At 37.4% G+C, this 19002-nt stretch overlaps 3 protein-coding genes across 3 annotated transcripts; 2 read left to right on the top strand and 1 right to left on the bottom strand.

Annotated features, from left to right (window-relative positions):
• Positions 1-2946: 2946 nt before the first annotated feature.
• Positions 2947-8241, bottom strand: mrps6 (mitochondrial ribosomal protein S6). Its single transcript, XM_041789987.1, has 2 exons — positions 7785-8241; positions 2947-3061 (listed from the first exon to the last, which is right to left on the bottom strand). Exon 1 carries the CDS (start codon positions 8121-8123, stop codon positions 7791-7793), a length of 333 nt encoding a protein of 110 aa, XP_041645921.1. The 5' UTR covers positions 8124-8241; the 3' UTR covers positions 2947-3061; positions 7785-7790.
• A 299-nt stretch (positions 8242-8540) lies between these two features.
• Positions 8541-11747, top strand: LOC121510968 (gastrula zinc finger protein XlCGF28.1-like). Its single transcript, XM_041789398.1, has 2 exons — positions 8541-8796; positions 9697-11747. Exons 1-2 carry the CDS (start codon positions 8616-8618, stop codon positions 10911-10913), a joined length of 1398 nt encoding a protein of 465 aa, XP_041645332.1. The 5' UTR covers positions 8541-8615; the 3' UTR covers positions 10914-11747.
• Positions 11748-13439: 1692 nt separating this feature from the next.
• LOC121510969 (gastrula zinc finger protein XlCGF28.1-like) lies at positions 13440-17241 on the top strand. The gene is made up of 2 exons (XM_041789399.1): positions 13440-13689; positions 15431-17241. The coding sequence occupies exons 1-2, from the start codon at positions 13518-13520 to the stop codon at positions 16615-16617; spliced, it is 1359 nt and encodes a 452-aa protein (XP_041645333.1). The 5' UTR covers positions 13440-13517; the 3' UTR covers positions 16618-17241.
• Positions 17242-19002: the final 1761 nt, after the last annotated feature.

Below are 19002 nucleotides of genomic sequence, written 5' to 3'. Positions count from 1 at the left end.
ATATAAAAGCAAGACAAATTCAATACAAAATTACTCATTTAAGTTTTATTTAGATTTCATCACCCTATTAAACTAATGGAATAAGTCATATTTTCTAGTTTTTGGGGAAACACAAAAATCTTTAATACACAATATGTGATATTTGTGAATCAGTTAATAAAGTGATATTGGCCAATTCTGAACATCTCATTGTGGCTTAGGCCAGTTAAAAACTGCTCTTTAACAACATAGTGCAAACTCAAAACTGAAATCAGTGTTAGCTAAATTAAACAAATGGCAGGTAAATCAAACACTGATGAGGCATGCCCATCTCCTCACTTCTCCAGCTGTTCTTGGCCTTTCTTTACTGGGTTCTAGGTGTGTAGGTCTCGGTGTGTGGATTTGTTAGTGTGTGTGGGTCTGGGTGAGAAGGTGTGTGGGTTAGGGTCTAGGCCTGCTGGTCTGGGATTTGTGTTTCTGGGTGTGTGGGTCTGGAGTTGTGGGTATTTGGGTCTGATTGTGTGGGTGTCAAGGTTTGGATGTATCTTTGGGTCTGGGTTTAAGGGTGTGCCACTGGCACAACTTAACCCAGGCCCTTTGGCACAAATCACCCCATCCCCATTATTTTTGAAAAACTAGCATGATCCAGCAGTTTAGAGCTAATATCATGCTAACTGTATAGACTCATTGTGTAGCCTAATAAAGCACTGAAACACGTGTGAAATGTTTTTAAACGTGTCTTTAATTGTTCAGACAACAATCAAAAAACCTTGATCATAGAAATTTTACTCTGAAAGGTAAAAATCAGTTTTTTGAACTAAAATGTGTTTACCTCTTACGCCATGTGTCTCCCTTTTATGCAGGATGAGTAAAATGGAGGGCTCTTCAACAATATGTGGTCACATGACCAATTTCTTCTATGATTTTCTATAAACAAGGTGTGGCACTACTTCCCCTTTGGCACAAATCCCCCCACTCTCCCCTACCCACAATTTTGGTTCCATCTTCACGAACATTCGCCAACTTTTTAAAAAGAAAATTGCCATTAAGCAGACCTAGGTCTGTCTCCTCACTCATCACTACTGGCTGTGTCAGACCCGCCTCTCACCTCTTTAACCCCAGGCACATATTCGCGAGGACTACAGGAGTAAGCTGTGGTCAAACTTAGTCATGTGATTAAATTGCATTATTATTGTTTTTTTACTGGTTAAGGTTTCAAGATTAATCACAAGCATTAACTCGTTAACATTAACAGCCCTAATTATAACAAGAGAATCGTTTCATGAGCCTAATTAGCCCTTTTATTAGTTCCATCTCAACACCTCTTAATTGAATTTATTAAAGATAAGTCAAATATGATAAATTCAATATTTTTTTTAAATATACTGTATATTTATTTGAAATAAAATAATGTATTCTTAATAATTCCAATCTTTACATGACTGAAATGGTAAATGTATATATATACATTATACAACCCTTCTTTAAATGCAACTGAGTCACCTTAAACTTGGGCCTCCACATTGCACAGCCTTACTGCTGCTGATGAATGCATCGCTAATCTCTGCAATAACATTTTGTTCCTGTGTCTAAATAAACAGACACTTAGATTCATTCATTGGTACTTTCTCCTGCTAATTTAAATCTGTTACCTTAGATCAACCTTATTTCATTAATGTACAGTGTGTTTACTGTATGTCTGGAATGAGAACAGCCAAGCAAAGGTTGACTTACATCACATAAATGCCATTCTTACCTTCTTATAAGGATAAACAAGCTGGAATAAACATTAGTGGCTTAAAGAGAACCCTGCATATTAAGACATATTGTCCTAATTATGTAGCATCTTTTAGATGTATGTTGTTCAAAGAAACACACTAGATTTATACATTTTGAGATTTTGTCCAATGGTTGCATTCTTCTTCCCACATCTTTGTACTCACTACAATCCAATGTCTTTATTTAACTTGACATGAAAACTGAACTCAGGTTTAAATGAATACAAAACTAATGTTTATGTTTTTAGCTACTCTAAATAGCCTCCCTCAAGGAAAATAAGGTTGTCAACTAACTTTTTGTCACAGTTTCAGTTGACGGAATTAACACTGGTTACCACACATTGAAAGGGTTTATTAATAAAGAAAGCATGGGATTAACAAAACAAGTGCAGACCATGACAAAGTGGCACTTATCTCTTGACATAAATATGTGCATAAAGGTATTGAGACAAATTTGGGCACAAACGGGTTAAGGCTGCATATGAAAGATGTGGGAAAAGCAATGCAATCAGTTGACATGACTACCCAGAGTGCATTTCACAATAACTGCAACTTTTATGGGAATTTATTTATACTTGATCAAAATTAAAGACTTGAAGAAAACACAAGACACATGTGCCCTATTGTCTTGTAAGAACTTACTGAAAGACTCCCATTAACGCCCTTAATTTTGTCCCTCCACGACTCAATGGTGCAGATTGACGAGCTCCAGGATTGTCAAGTGAGAGCCCGCTTCGCCACCATTTCATTCAGTTTATCTCATCTCACATCCAAAGGGATGAACAGTGATCTACAGCGTGCCAGAGCCATCCTCTTCATGCCAGCCCAGAGATATCTTTACCTTAGCTACCCTTACACATTGCCATCACAGTCCGGCTACCTCTCAGAGGCCCACACTTTTCGCATGCATACTGTAGGTTGTGACAATGCTGACACTACATACTTCAGCACAATTCATAGTTGCCACTACAAAAAAGACTACAGGGTGTTTCTTTGTACAACAAACATATATAAGACACTAAGGCTAATCTGCTGAAGTCTGTATGTCTTGATATGCATGGTTCATGCCTAACTTTAGAAGCTCATTACTTGAAGCTCTGTCTGGATTTAGGCCACTAATGAAAGAGAACATAGGATGGCTATGACTACACTATTGTATTAAAAAGTCAAAGAAAACTTGCATCGCAGATAGAAAAAAGAAGTATTTTATTACAACACGACATCCAAATGCAGATCAGAAACTATGATACAGGTCGAGGAGGGAAGCGTCACGCTGATGATCTCCTGGTTATGAGCTGTGAAGCCTGTAAAACAAAAGGGAACGACCATTACACAGGGTTAAGTAACAGCACCGTCAGCACAGCATGATCACCATAAAGAGAAGGAAAAGTGCACAGACTGCATGAACTCATTTTTATAAAGTCATGTAAGTTTGCAATGACCGCATTTAAGGGCATGGATTATACTTTTTTACAGAAGAGGGGTTAAATATAATAATAGGAGAGTTGTACCATTTGGGTGAACATAAAAATAATTATATAATTGTGTCACTTTCAACTTAATTTCCGTGTCTCTGGACTTTAAAAGTAAACTAAATAGCCTTTTCTGATAAAAAACTAATCTATCTGTGATATGTCTACTACAAGCCTTGTGCTACATGATCAGACGTACACATTTAGACATAAACTGGTGCAGTTAGGATGTTATAGGCAGTATCTCTGACATGTCAGCTTTAAGACAATCAGGTCAGCCATAATGAGCTCACCCATGTGATCCTGTGGTGGTATGAACCTTTGGCCTGACATGTTTTTTATTTTTCTCTCTCTCAGTAAGAATCTATTTTTATTACAATGATTACAGAATACTGTCAGGATCTAAAGTCTGGTTTATGCATTGTTGTGATATTGTAAAACCATGTTTTTTTTCAGTCATTTTCAAATTCAAGGACACTTTAATAGGTTGGACTTTGCTCTTGAACGCATTAAAATTTTAAACTCTTTGCTAAATCTTTATTTTCTCCTAAGACATTCATTACACAATTAAAGAGTTTAACATGACCCATTAACCACAACTACCCATATTGTTGACAAAACAGTGTCCTTAAAAAAAATATACATTTCCTGTTTTTTAATGTATAATAATAGAATTGAAGAGCACGAAAGCTTTAAGAAACGTCATGCATTAGGCAGCTGTATTGGAAATGAAATCACTTATCAAATACTGCTAGAGAACTACACACTGTCTTAAAATCATAATCTGCTTGATATGTGGATACTTTGGGACTTTTTGGACCTTGCTGTTTGGGCCAGGGTTCCTAGGGACTTTTTTGGATACTCTAAATCTATTTTGATGCTATTTTATTCACTCTTGGGGCCTTATTTACATTTAAAAATAAGCGTCTGAATCACTGAATATCATTTTAGGTGATGACCTCATATTTGATGCACACCTTCATTAACAACATCTTGAGAACCCGGGCAATAACTTACTTTTGCCTAATGGTTAAACTCTCTAGGGTTATGTGAATGCTGCTAATGTATTTGTACAATTTAGACTGTTTGCAGGAGTCTTCTTTCAGCATTTGGTATACAGAGCTTTTATTTTTCAGCTGCTGTGGTATCCAAACAAGTATCAATATTATCTGATTATTAAAAGCGTTACAAAGTTGAAAACTGTAGTATTATGCAAGCTCCATTAAATTTATGACTCCTTAAGTTAAGTTGAGTTGAATTTATAAATTTTTGATTTTAAGTCCATGCTTGTGTATAAGAATGAGGGGGTGGTTTCAAAGCAATAAATGAAATATAAATCTGTTATTATAAGACAAAAAATAACAAAAATGCTGGTAATAGTTGTAGAAGGTTATTTGAGTTTTCAGTTTTACTTGGTTTGAAATTGCTTTTCCGTTCTGTAAGTTCAATCCTTTCAAAATAAAACAGTTTCACAGACTTTTAGATAAAGTACACTGAGAGATTGGTCAGTTAAGATTATGTAGGCTGTCCCATTTATTTTAGAAACAGCCATGCAGACTAATTATAAAGCATAATGGATCCAAGAGAAAATTAAGATGCTTGCAGGGCTTTTTGCCATTGCTTTGTTTTTATTGCACTACCCCAGGTTGTACTGATAGTCAGTAAACCAATTAGGTAGTCCTGTGACAAGAGTTTCTAGTAGTTCAGTCCCCCTATTTGCTTTATGCATTGCATTCATGCAATCGGGAAAAATCCTTAAAAAAATATAATGTGTTGTTTGATAATTTAGGTCAAACAGATTTAGAACTGGAGCTAAAATATGTTGGGAATCACTTTCAGCTGTGTTTGACATTTGTTATAGAGAAATGACCACTTCTCTTTAGAAACTATGGAGTTTCAATCTCTAAATCCTGGAACTGTACTGCCTTCTTCTTTTAAAATATATGTATCATTCCTAATTGTTGATACAAACTCATAAAAGAATACTTATGTCAAGAATAAATAAGCTTTACTAAAGCTCAAAACACATGCAAAGTTTTGAACCATCACTATTCATTTCATCATACGAACTCTAATAATTGTGTAGTCCACTGACAGGAAAAGACTGCAGTCCAGTCAATTTATTGTTTATTTTAGGGATATATGCCTATATTTAAAATGCTGGCACTTCCAGACTCATTTTAGCTGATACTGATGTATACACAGCTTTTTTACTGTAAAGAACACCAAAGGTCTCTGGTGCAAAGAGAGGCTGAGACAAGTGGAGCTGAGAGAGGAGTGGGGAAGTAGACAGTCTGGCAATTATTTTACATTTGAGGCTTCATTCAAAGTGTCCAAAGCTTAGCACTGGGCTCCTTTAGTGTGTGGAACCCTAAAAAACAACCTTAACCCGATGGTACAACTGTACATTTTATCAATATTTAAATCTGATATACGATGTACTGTATATGGCCAATATGTACCGGCAATCTATCAGTGATGAATATTTGCTGAAAGTTTCATATCTTCCAACACTGGTACTTAACTTTTAAGTTAATATACACAGGAAAGAAATATCAATGTAATCTGCATTATCTTACAAATATCTCTTAAGTTAAAGTGAGATCTTTTTGGTGGAAGGGTTAGAGCACAAGTTGTGCTGTTTATGAAGGAAGGATGCACTCTATTAACCACACAGTGAAATAACAATGGAAAAATGGAGCACAAAACAGCAGATGGCAGGGTAATCATCATACCAGAAACTCTTTTTTTCATGATCTTGGGGAGCTACAGTGATAACTGAAATTGAAACTTTGGTAAATCCCCAGCATGACTGATGAAAGCTACAACTTCAAAAGGCCAAATGCAGATAGCACCATCTCCTGGTCATTAGGCAAGTTTTATAGTGTATATTTAGTCATAATGACATAAACTGTTCATATTTGGTGTTGTTACATTAATTTGACATTGAATGGCATTCTGCTAAAGAAATTATTCACTTTAAATTATTTAGATCAGTGGTTCTCAACTGGTTGGTCAGGACTTAGCCTGGGGAATTTATCGAAAATTAGATTAAATGGCAATATGTCCCTCAGCAATTTTCAAATCACACAAGGAGCAATATATCTTTAACCTGAATGTGTCATAATAACAGTTTAATACCATCAATAAAAATGATATCGACATAAAAAATGATCATTCCCCCTAAAAAACAACAATTCACATCCAGATTATTTTGTCAATATTTGGTCAAAAACACACAACTTAAAAAATCATTTCAAATTAAATTACAATACTGGGGGTGTAATTGCAATTATATTATTTTTCCAAAATGTTAAGCCCTGGTCAAGACCCAAAAGTGGGCCTAAGAGCAGATTCCAGGGTCATGAATGTGTGACTGGGAGAAAAACTGTGGCAAAACCAAAGATGTACAGAAGTCTAAAGCAGATACAGATCCTTACATTTTAACAGGCCCTGTTTTGCCATAACAAGTACATTTTGCCTGTATTCAGTCCAGTGTTAATTTTGGCAGATATTTTTTTACTTTAGTCTTAGTTTTAGTCTTTAAATAAAATGAATTTTAGTTTTAGTCACATTTTGGTCATTTCTGTCCTTTTTAGTTTTAGTCTAGTTTTAATCGATGAAAACTCAAAAAACATTTTAGTCTAGTTTTATTCTATAAAAGGTCCTCACATTTTAGTCTTTACTTTTAGTCCAAGTATTTATTTTCTTGTCTAAATCTAATACCAAGTCATGTAGAATAATGTGTTCTATGCATTCTGCCAAACCTGGGGTCCCTGCTTTCTACAGTTGAGAGACAGAATAGCTACAGATGCAGTTTTTTTTGACAGATTTACCCACAGTGAAGAAATGTCATGGATTTTGAGTGTCTGGCAAAAACTACATTAACTTTTAGTCTTATTTTAGTCATCTGGAAAAAAATTAAACTTAGTTTTTGTCAGTTATAGTCATCACAGATCTATTTTTGTTGGTTTTAGTCTAGTTTTTGTCATGAAAAAAAGGCTGTCAATGAACATTTTGAGTCATAGTTTTAGTCAACGATATTAACACTGATTCAGTCATTGGCAAATTATATCTAGTAGCTGTTCTGTTTATTGAAATTATTTTTAAAAGCTCTAACCCAGGCAAATATGAGTATCGGACCAGGACTTGGAACTGGTACTCAATGTTAAAAAAAAACTAGATTTGGATCAGAGGCCAAAAAAGCTGATCTTGACATCTCGAATTGTTTCCTTGTCTTATCACCTTATCTTGGGGTATAAAAGATTTTTTTTCTCAAGACAATATATCAATTTCTTAAGATCTCTAGAAAACACCCAAGATTTTATCTAATAATGGGAGAGTGAGAAAAATAAAATGTATGCATGTCCTCCCTTGCTTCTGAGATGACAGCAGTAATATTTTATTTATAAAGCAGGAGACTGTAAATTAGTTCGAAGTTGACTGGTGGTATCAAAACATTTGGTTTTCACTGGTAAAATGTTAAATATTAAATTCTGGTATCCTGAAAACCTTGAATGGTGTATTTTGCTTCTGTATAAGTTTAATTCCTTACATTGGGTTACTGTTGGGGCCCACAGCAGTTACTTCCAGAGACCGGGGCGTCCTTCTTCAGCACCGTGGGCCTCACCACGTCCACGTCCCGGTGCAGGTGATCTACTAAACCAGAGATGATTCCGGGGGATGCGTAGAAATCGATCAGAAAGTATGCCCCTCTAACGTGTTTCTGGTTGTGTTTGGATATCTTGTAGGGCAGGATTCTCTCCCCAAGGTTCTCCAGGTCCCTCACCACCGCTCCCCGCTCCATCAACGACTCCACAGCCCGCCGGACAGCAGCCGCTGTCTCCGGCCGCTGCATCTGCTTCAGGATCAGGGCAAGTTCGTAACGAGGCATCGCTGCGGCGATAAAATCCTCGATTCACACTTTAAATTCGGCTGGACTATAGTAATGTCATTGCCAGAACCGTGCTCACGGACGGATCACACGAGGGACAGGAAACGAAGTCCCTCTTCGTTTATTTTCATTTCCGTTGTCAGTCGTCTTTACTGCCTACCTCTGGGTTGAAATAAAACTGCAGTTACCGACAATTTAAGATTAATATAGCAAAACAACGTGAATCATAACAGTGATAATTATATGTAAATTAAGATATTTTTAGCGCTAGTTGTACCCACAACCGCTATTTTTTAATTTAGTATGTGAATTTAGTACAAGTCAGTAAACAAAATCAGTTGGAGGCGGAACAAAGAGCTTTACAAAGCTCCACTGCCGGAACCGAATAGTGTTACACGCAGCGGAAGTTTAGAGGAATGACCCGTTTAAGCGTAAATTCGCGTATTTAAAGTCATTTTATCCACTTTTAATGCAACTTTATACCTTCTAAATATGTCTGAAATTTCCTCAGTCGAGTGTTTGAGAGACTTTGTTAACGAGCGACTAACGGCTGCAGCTGAAGAGATATTTGGAGCTTTTAAAAGAACTCTCGTCGACTACGAAGATGAGATCGAGCGTCAGCGCAGACTGCTAGATATTGTCTGGAAACCTTATGTTAAGTTACATAAAATAGGTCAGTTAACATCTGTTGTTTTAATGAAAAAACACCTGCACAATAATAACATCTTTCTATTCAACTACTCTTTCAAATATCTTTATTGTGAAGTATCTGCAGTAGAAAATGCAGCTTCATACAGAATGAACTTGAATGGAATGGACATAAGCTTTCCCCTTTTTCAAGCTTACTGTGTCTAACACACATTTTGGGGCCATGAAAGTTGGCAAATCCGTGGTTAAAAAATCATAATCATCACTTATTTAATCAACAAAAATGCTCAGTTTTTGTATTTAAGAAGATGTGCTGTTTCAAAATGTAATCCCCATCTTAAAATGGTTTGAGCGTTTTCCCTTTTTGTGTGGTGTTAATGTCGTGGGCTTACCTAACATAACCACAGGGTAATTTTATTTAGGATTTAGTACAGCCATACCAGACAGAACTAAGCTAAAGAGATTTATATGACCCCAGCAGCGACTCATGGCATACCTTTTTAGTCCGCTTCAAGTGGATCCGGACCTGGCTTTGGAGGGGAATGCGAGCCAGGAGGCTAGCGCCAATGCTTCTAATCCATACAATGATATTATTATATCAGATTCATGAAGGGCCCTTTCTTTGAGGCTGTAAGGCGCCTATTAATTTCTGTGGGTGGGTCTGCATTGGGATGGTTACAACCCTGTATTAAAGATGAAACAAAAATATGTAACCAAACAACGTCCAGGGAAAAAGCAGCAGAACATGAATGTATGCTTTTTGGATTTCTTTATGTTTTATGTTTGCAGCACAACCCACCCACCCACCCCATTTTGAAATTGGAAGCCTAGTTCTTCTAAAATGACTTTTTTCAGAGCTGTAAAGTAATCTTTGTCCGTGTAAGTTACCTTAATATCCAATTCCTTTTGTTCACTGTCTTTCCAGACAAGCCACAGCAAGATGTAGTCGTATATAAGGAGGAGGATGATTTCTCTGACCAGCGGGAGATTAGCCCAAGCCTGGACGAAGAGGACCCAGAGCCTCCGCAGATAAAAGAAGAACAGGAGGAAATCTCCACCAGTGAGGAGGGAGAGCAGCTTGAACTTAAGCAGGAGGCTGAAAGCTTTGCGTTGCCTCTTACTAGTGAGAAAAGTGAGCACAGTGAACCAGAAACAGACACTGATCACCAGTTCCTCACTGACAACTCTTATTTTACTGAGAACCAAGATCCAGAAAGCAGTGGTCATGAGGACTCGGCAACAACTGAAACCCCAAAACTAAAACAGAGACTTCAAAAAAGCACAACTGATGCCCCTAAATCATCAGAGAATTGTGTAACGGGTAAAAAGTCTTTCACATGTGACACATGTGGTGAAAGTTTTAGGGGTAAGTCAGACTTACGGACACATCAACGTGTCCACAGAGGTCAAAAGATACATACATGCAAGGACTGTGGGAAAATATTCAGTTACTTGTCAATACTGATAACTCACTCAAGAATCCACACAGGTGAGAGACCGTATTCTTGTACAATCTGTGGAAAAGAGTTCAAATTTAGCCACGCACTGAATGCTCATATGAAAACCCACACAGGTGAGAAGCGGTATTCCTGCAGCAACTGTGGGAAAAAATTCTGTCGGAGGTCAAACTTGAACAGTCATATTCTGATTCACACAGGCGAAAAGCCATTTGTTTGTGAAACATGTGGCAAGTCTTTCAGATTAAAGAGCAGCTTTAGAATCCACATGGCATCACACACAGGTGAGATGTTATACTCCTGCAGCTCCTGTGGAAAAAAATTCTTTAAGGTGTCTAGTTTTAATAGACACGTAATAAATCACACAGGTCAAAAGTCATATAATTGTGAAACATGTGGCAAATCCTTCAAAACAAAATATTACGTGAAAGAACACATGAGATTGCACACAGGTGAGAAGCCGTATTCTTGCAAAGTATGTGGAAAAAAGTTTCCATCCAGTCGTGTGTTGAGAAGTCATATGATAACCCACAAAAGTAAGAAGCAGTACTCCTGCAGCATCTGTGGAAAGAGCTTTGGGCTAAAGTCAAATCTGAAAAGACACATTAAGATTCATGCAGCTGAGGAAGCAACCAAAGAGCACCCTGAGGAAGACTTTTCAGGATTATCAGAAATGAGAGTTTGAATAAGGAGATCCCACAGTAGTGAGAAAGTCATACCTTTGCAAGATGCTTTGAATAATCTGACTTCAGTCTCAGTGGGGATTTCATCAGGCCTGTGCTGATACTTCTAAATGGATGAAACAACACCTCCTTCAATATTACCTTTCAAAGACTGAGCGTACGTTCATCTCAGCCCTGCAACCACAGACTGATTTACAGCTTGGATCAACCAAACTCATACCCATGTGGTCTGCTGAGGACGCATCATTGATGGTCAACTAACCCATAAGACATTGTTTTCCAGTTTGGGGTCAGCAAAAATCTGAAGGATTGCACAAGGCTTTATCTGCTGTGGGATTGTAAAAGTTAGTTTTTCAAATATTAATTAGCTTAGCTTTTCTTGGATACAAGTAGGGGGATTCCAAGTAGAAACAGGTTGGGAAATGCTGCTTTAAAATTCATGTGGCCTTGATTGTCGGGTCATGTTAATTCCCCAGTACAACATCAGAGAGTTCAGACTCTACCTGCCAGATCATACAACACTCTCCTGGTACACGCTCTTGTATACTGCATGTTGACTGTGTCAGTGCCTTAATGGCAGGTCTTCCTGCTTGCACACTCAAACCTGATCCAAAATGTACTAGCATAGCTGTATGTTTAACTCCCTCCACTCCCTGTTGTATGTGTATAAAACAGCGTTTCCTCATCCAGGTCTACAGTCCACCCCTCATAGGTGAACAACTCTTGTTCTCTAGAGTTCCATGGTGGTTAAATCAGTCACCAAACTGGACAGTCCTTTTCCATTTTTAAGAAAAGCTTAAGTCCCAGCATTTTCATGAGCAACTTCAGTGATGATATTAAGGAATGTATTGATGTTGATGTGTTTGATGAAAATAATTTGAAATACAGATATTCTGTACACCTTGTTTGCCTCTTGTATTGTCTTGTCGATATACAGTCAGAAATATTGGAGCCAATCTATAGGGCCAGCCTAAAAGATGGAAAAATGAGGAGAATCTATTAACTTCTGTGCAGAAGCAGTCAACATTTTCTGAAAGAAAAATAAAAAAAATTTGAGTATAACCTCAAATTTCTAGATCTACATTTACTAAGTCAATTTATCAGTCTTTTTCCAGGTCTTCTTTAATATGTTTTTCTTGAATGGCTCTACTACATATTTGGAATAATGGATAGTTTATACATAGATCTTTTGTCAAGAACAAGTGTTTTTAGGCCTTTTATGGTGGGATTTTGTCAGTGAAAACAATTGAAACTGATTTTAGTTTTCCAAGTGGGCCATTGGGGTCTTTACGTACATGTGAATAGGGAGGTCCCTGAGGAAAAAAGATTGGGAACCAGTGATCTAGTGATTTAATTCAAAAGTGAATGCTTACTCATCTTTTTCATTACACCTTTTAATTAGGTTTGATCATAATGAAACATTTAATCTTAACCAGTGTTTCTAACAATTTCACTATAAATGGCAACTCTTTGAGTGCTGGTGTTTTTATAATTTTCACCCAAGCCCCCAAAATATTGTGAGTCTGCTACTGTGTCACAATATTTTCTACAGTCTATGGCAGTGATACTCAACATGTGGCTCTTTTGTGATGATTTGTGGGTCCTTTATGGTTTACTTTAAAATATTTTCACACCAGAAAACCTTTAAAAAGGGAAACTTTGACCTCAGAAATAATCCAATACAAGTCACATTAATCAGTTTATTTCCCACATTTGGATTTAATTGTCGGTCTTTCTTTTTTGTCTGTATATTTCCAATGCCCTTATTTGCAATTTGTTTTGCCACTTTAATCCATTTTTACTGCTTTAAGGCCACTTGTTTTCACTTCTTTTTGCCACCTTTTGCCCATTCATGCCATTATAATCCAGTGTTTACCCAATTTTGCCCAGTTTTTTGTCTCTTTTATTCTGCTTTTTCATATTTTTGACACTTTTCACTCATTTAAGCTGCCCTTTGTCATTAAATGCAACTTTCCCCCGATTTTTTTGTCATGTTTTTGCCACTTTTTGACCATTTTTGAGTCACTTCTCACTCAAACCTTGCCCGTTTCTGCCTTTTTGCCACCTTTTCTCCCCATTTTTGTCACTGTTCACCCAATTTTTGGCATTTTATGCCTTTACCCTTTTTAGCTGCTTTTTGACCATTTTGCCCAATTTAACTTATTTTTATTGCCACTTTAAACCATTCTTTACACTTTTCACCACTTATATTGTGGTTCTTTCAAAGGTATTTTTCAACAATTTGGCTTTTTGGTTGTTCAGGGTTCAGTGGTCTATGGCCTCAACCAGTGAGGCATTTTTCCTTTTCACTAGTCTACTTAAAATGACGATGATCACAGCGATTTTCTTTGTTTAACCGTTAAATTCCCATAAATACTTCTATAATTTAAAAAGTAGTTTAAGATACATTTTCATGGTTACATACATAAAGCGTACTTGGAGAGAAAAACACGGCTTCTAAAAAAACTTTGCCTACAGTCGGTACAAAATAGTGTGACACACAGCTGAAGTACGGAAGCCGAGACGGTCTTCTAAATTGAGTTCAAGCACCTAGAAGCCGACTCCGCATCAACACCATCGTTTTCCTCACTAGTTAGCCAACAGAAATGTCTTCAGTTGAAATTTTGAGAGGATTTGTAAATGAACGACTAACGGCAGCAGCTGAAGAAATATTTGGAGTTTTTAAGAGGACTGTTATCGCGTATGAAGAAGAGCTGAACCGTCAACGCAGACTGCTGGATGTCGTTTTGAAACCTCACGTTAGGTTACACAAAATAGGTGTGTAAACCATTGTTTAAATTTGGTAAAATGCAGTCTTGTTCCTATTTGCCCACCTGTGGTTTAATCTGTGCATAACACTGACATTACACTGTTTAAGTCAAAGATTTGGCCTTCCAGAGACAACAACTCATCGGTTGGGCGTTGTTTTTACAACAACGCATTTCAATTAACTGTAATCGACAACCTGATTTTCCCTTAAACCTCTCCGAGCTGGACTTTTGCGTTAACCTCTATGCTACGCCGACTGAATGCGCGGTGACTGTGCAAGTTACAGAAACGAAGAGAGATGTTGCAAAAAAATCAGCTAGCTCTCCCCAGGTGTAATGTCAACAAAACCAATTTGCAAGTTTTACTGCATGTTTAGCCTATGTCATATTTTCAGTTTGGAAAATTACAGTTAACTATGCTTAATCTTTAGAATTTACTATTGGAATTTCTTCAAAAGAGTCACTCTGTGCTTTAGGGTAAAAAAAAAAAACTCATCACAAATACAGTGCATTCTGGAAGTATTCAAACCCCCACTTCAGCTTTTTTCAGTTTTGTTGTTTCAGTTTTGCAGCCTGATGCTACAGTTGAACTAAATACTGTTTTTTCTCATTAATCTACACTCAGTACCCCATAATGGTGCAATGAAAACATAATTCTAGTTATTTGCTTGTTAAATAAAGATAGAAAAATTGGAAGTATCATATTAACACAAGTATTCAGGCCCTTTTGCAAAAACAGCAGAAATCTAGCTCAGGTGCCTTCCATATCTCAGAATCTTCAATGAGCTGTTTATGTATCTTAATTGGAGTAAACCTGTGGTGAATTAAATTGATTGGACTTGATTTGGAAAGACACATCGATATAGAAGGCCTCACAGCTGACAATGCATATCAGAGAGAAAAAATGCCCCGAGATCCAAGGAACTGCACAGATCTGCATGAAAACTAAACAAGCTAGCACATGGTGCCACATTTGTAAGGAACATGCATTTATGGAATGAGCAGCAGAGCTGAGTAAGTGGGTTGCGCCCATGAATAAGCTGTTTGGCATTGGCAGAGAAGATTTGGCACATTTTTCAGGGGCGCAACCCACATACTCAGCTCTGCTGCTCATCTCACAAATGTATGTTCCTTACAAATGTGGCACCATTTAAAAGGGAAATAAACAGGCTTTCCAAAAGTATAAGATTTATTGCCAAGAAGCATTGTTACAACAAAGAAATAATCTACCAAACACAAATTTCCTTACTTCTTGTGCTAAGTTTATAAAGGTTAAAAATGATTGAATTGTGATGAAAATTGAAGGACATTTTAATCCTCTGTCTGTACTGAAAATAGCTGCCAAAATTAACACATTAGTACAAAAAACTCACATCATCAGCCATTGGTTGTACCACAAAACTTACTTTGATTTTTTTCATGTAATTTTATGGATTTCTTTTATTTTATTATGTTATGACTTATGTAATTGCACTTCTAGCTGGGGTAGTGTCACACTAAACTCACAGTTCACATACTGTAAGTCATCTACTCTTGGCTCTACTATAGGACTTTCTGTGGTAAAATGTGCTTCGGTGTTATGAGGTGATGTTTTGTTTTCTAACTTAAAATAAGAAATAATTGAGCTGTAATACATTCAACCTAACTCACTTCTGACATAAACACCTCTTTGGCTATACTACAGCCCTTACCGCGAGTCTTTATTCATGTCAGACATTTGTATCTAATTTGTTTGTTCTGTTTTGTTCCAGAAATCCCACAGCAACATGTCAGTAAGTACACAGAGGTTCTCTCTGACCAGCAGCTCTGTAACCAGGAGAGGAACCCCAGCCTGGACCAAAAGGACCCTCAGCCTCCACAGATTAAAGAGGAACAGGAGGAACGTTGCATCAGTCAGGAGAGAGAACAGCTTGAACCAAAACAGGAGACTGAGAGCTTTGAAATTACGCTCACCAGTGAAGAAAGCGACAACGTTGAACTCCAACTAAAAAGGGACTTCAAGCTCCTTGCTCACAGCTCTCATGTAACTGAGAACCAGTATCCTCAAAAAGGGAATCATAGTGACTCCCTATCAACTAGAGAAATAAAACCAAACATGAGATTTCAAAACAGCACAAGTCACTCACTGGAATTATCAGATAATCCCTGTTATCCTGATGTAAGTGAAAAGTCTTTTAAATGTGACCACTGTGGCGAAGTTTTTAAGAATAATTCAGGACTGAAGACACATCTACGTGTCCACACAGGTCAGGCGGTACATACTTGCTGGAGCTGTGGCAAAATGTTCAGTTTCATGTCATTACTGAAAATTCATGCGAGAATCCACACAGGCGAGAAGCCTTATTCTTGCAAAACATGTGGAAAAGGCTTCAAATTTACTCATGCACTGAAAGCTCACATGAGAACCCACACAGGTGAGAAGCTGTTTTCCTGCAGCACCTGTGGAAAAAAATTCTGTCGACGGTCAAACTTAAATACTCATGTTCAAATTCATACAGGTGAGAAACCGTTTAAGTGTGAAATATGTGGTAAATATTTCAGATTAAAAAGTAGTTTTACATTCCACATGAGAACACACACAGGTGAGAAGGTGCACTTATGCAGCTTCTGTGGAAAAACTTTCTACAAAATGTCTGATTTGAGTAGGCACGTTCGAATTCACACAGGTGAAAAGCCATTTACCTGCAAAACGTGTGGCAAATCTTTCAAAACAAAATGTCACTTAAAAGAACACATAAGAACGCACACAGGTGAGAGGCCGTTTTCCTGTAAAATATGTGGAAAGGATTTCAGATACCTGCGTGTGTTGAAAAGCCACATGGTAACCCACATAGGGGAGAACCTGCACTCCTGCAGAATCTGTGGACAGATATTCAGTCATGAGTCAGATTTGATTAGTCACATTCAGATTCATGCAGATGAGAAACATTTACAGTGAACCCTGAGGAAGATCAGTCAGGGTTGTCAGAAATTGACAGAGCCACATGAGGAGAAAGAACATAAGTGGGAAAAGACACTTTAAATGATCTATGTCACAGCACATTGAATGACACTCTTAACAAGTTGTGAGCAGACATGGAGGATACTTTAGATATTTTTACAGAGGAAGCAAGTAACACTGCAACATTGAACTTCCAGCCATCCATCTTCCCATTCATTATCTATACAGCCTGTCCTGTTTGAGGTTGTGGGGAAGTCAGAGCCGATCCCAGCTGTCATTGGATGAAAGGTGATGGGAAAAAAAATACTACACTTTGTTTTTAATTAAGTGATTATGCTGGCCTTCTTGGTCTTGTGCTCACATAATGAACACTTTCGTTACTCTGCGCCTATAATGATTCTTTTTTGCCCAGAGAGATAGGCTGGTGACCTTGAAGATAGGGAGTTAAAGTTTCAACAGAGAGCCTCTCCTATGCTATGAAGAATGCAAGCATGCTGTGATCTGTATTTTACCTAAATACTGATACTTCTCTCTGTTCAGGGAGCTCCTCTCCCACATTCCTGTGTTGTGTGAGATTCTGTGCACAGCTTCAATAAAGAGACACTGACTTCAAGATCCTCATTGTGAGCATGGCGATTCGATTCTTTTTCACCCCACAAAAGGCAAGGTACACCCAGGACTGGTCGGCAGCCAATTATAGAGCTGACATGAAGAGACAAACAACCACACATGCCCAAAGTCCCACCACATGCATTTTTGACTCCAATCTACCCTACAAAATGTCTTTGGACTGTGGGACAATGCTGGAGTAAACTGAAAGAACCCATGCATGTCTGGGGAGATCATGAGAGCTACACAGAAAAGCACTGTCTGACCAGGAGTTGAACCAAGAACCTTCTTACTATGAGGCAACAGCACTAACTACTGCAACATCATACTTCCCAGTATTTAAGATGTAACAACAGTCATTGTTTTTAACCTGATGTTGAGGATGTAAATCTATATAAATATAGAAACAAAAAAAAAAATCAAATATTCTTCTAATAAATATTTTTCTACATGCGATGTCAATAACAATGTCATAGCTACACTATACAGAGTTATTGTTACTATATAACCTAATGTGGCTATGTTAGCTTTAACAACCTAAGCAAATGTAGCCAATGCTAACATGGCTAAGTTAGCTATGTAGACAATGTAGCTACAGTATGAAGCTAACCTAGTTAGCTTTAGTAAACGTAGTATAAGCTAGCGTAGCAATATGGTAACAAGACCCTGTTGAAACTTTTAATCCAACTTCTTGCATGCTGTTTTCAGTAAAATATGGGGTTATAATGCACTGCTAATTTTCACATTCTGTAAAAAATTCTTTTAAAGAAATAGGGATGTGATAAATCCAGTGGAAAGTGAACAATACATGCTGTATTAGATCATCCAAAATAATAAAGTAAGAGTGCCTTATAGAGGCAAAAATATTCCAGACTGCAGTTGCTTTTGAATGGAAGATGAGATAGTTCAAGAGATTGTAACAATGTTATGGGATAAATATAAAATTGTCTGTTGATAGAAGGTTGAAATAAAGGAGAACATTTAATATGTTTATTAATAAAGTATGCACTGCATATCTGTTAAAAACTAGGGTCTACATAGTGCAGGGGTGTCCAAACCATGGTCTAGTGTCAAATGCAGTCCGCAAGCCATATTTGACTGTTCCTCAACAAATTCTTGAGATTAAATGAAAAATAGTCCACATTAGAGCATGAAGCTTGTACTAGATTGTACTATTCTTCTCAGTTTCGGTAAATAAATTGGCAACCAAAATAATAACAATATCTTAATTTTTATAATACCCTGATAGATCACAACAGCAAATAGCAGCACCAGGAACAGAGCCAGTGGCTGATATCAATGGCCCCTGAAATCTGATTGGCCACCCCAAACTCCCTAAAATGACTGGTTATTTGCCTTGTCAGTCATTAAATAGCCATATACCGTGCCCAGTCACTGAGCATATATTAACCTACATTGGACTGGTTTTACTTACTTTGATATCCTCAAGGTGAGGTATATGAAAGTAACCCCACCAACTTTATATATATCTGTATGTGGCCTCTGATGGAAAAAAGTCTGGGCACCCCTGACATAGTGCTTTGCCACGTGCAAACGCAAACATAACAACTACAGAACCCAAAAATAACCTCTTTAAAAAACATTCTCCTTCATTTGACGGATTTCTTATCACCTGTAAAATACAAAAATATCTTTAGTGCATTTGTTTGTTTATTTGGGAGGATTTGTAATCAAGCCAGGTAACAGCTGCAGCTGTAGAAATATTTGCCCTCAAAGTAACACCAAAAAACTACCTCCATATGGACGCCGTGG

Source organism: Cheilinus undulatus, linkage group 6 (genome assembly GCF_018320785.1).
Source record: "Cheilinus undulatus linkage group 6, ASM1832078v1, whole genome shotgun sequence".
Lineage (NCBI taxonomy): Eukaryota > Metazoa > Chordata > Actinopteri > Labriformes > Labridae > Cheilinus > Cheilinus undulatus.
Note: the sequence above shows the minus strand (reverse complement) of the source record. Positions and strands in the feature narration are given on the sequence as shown.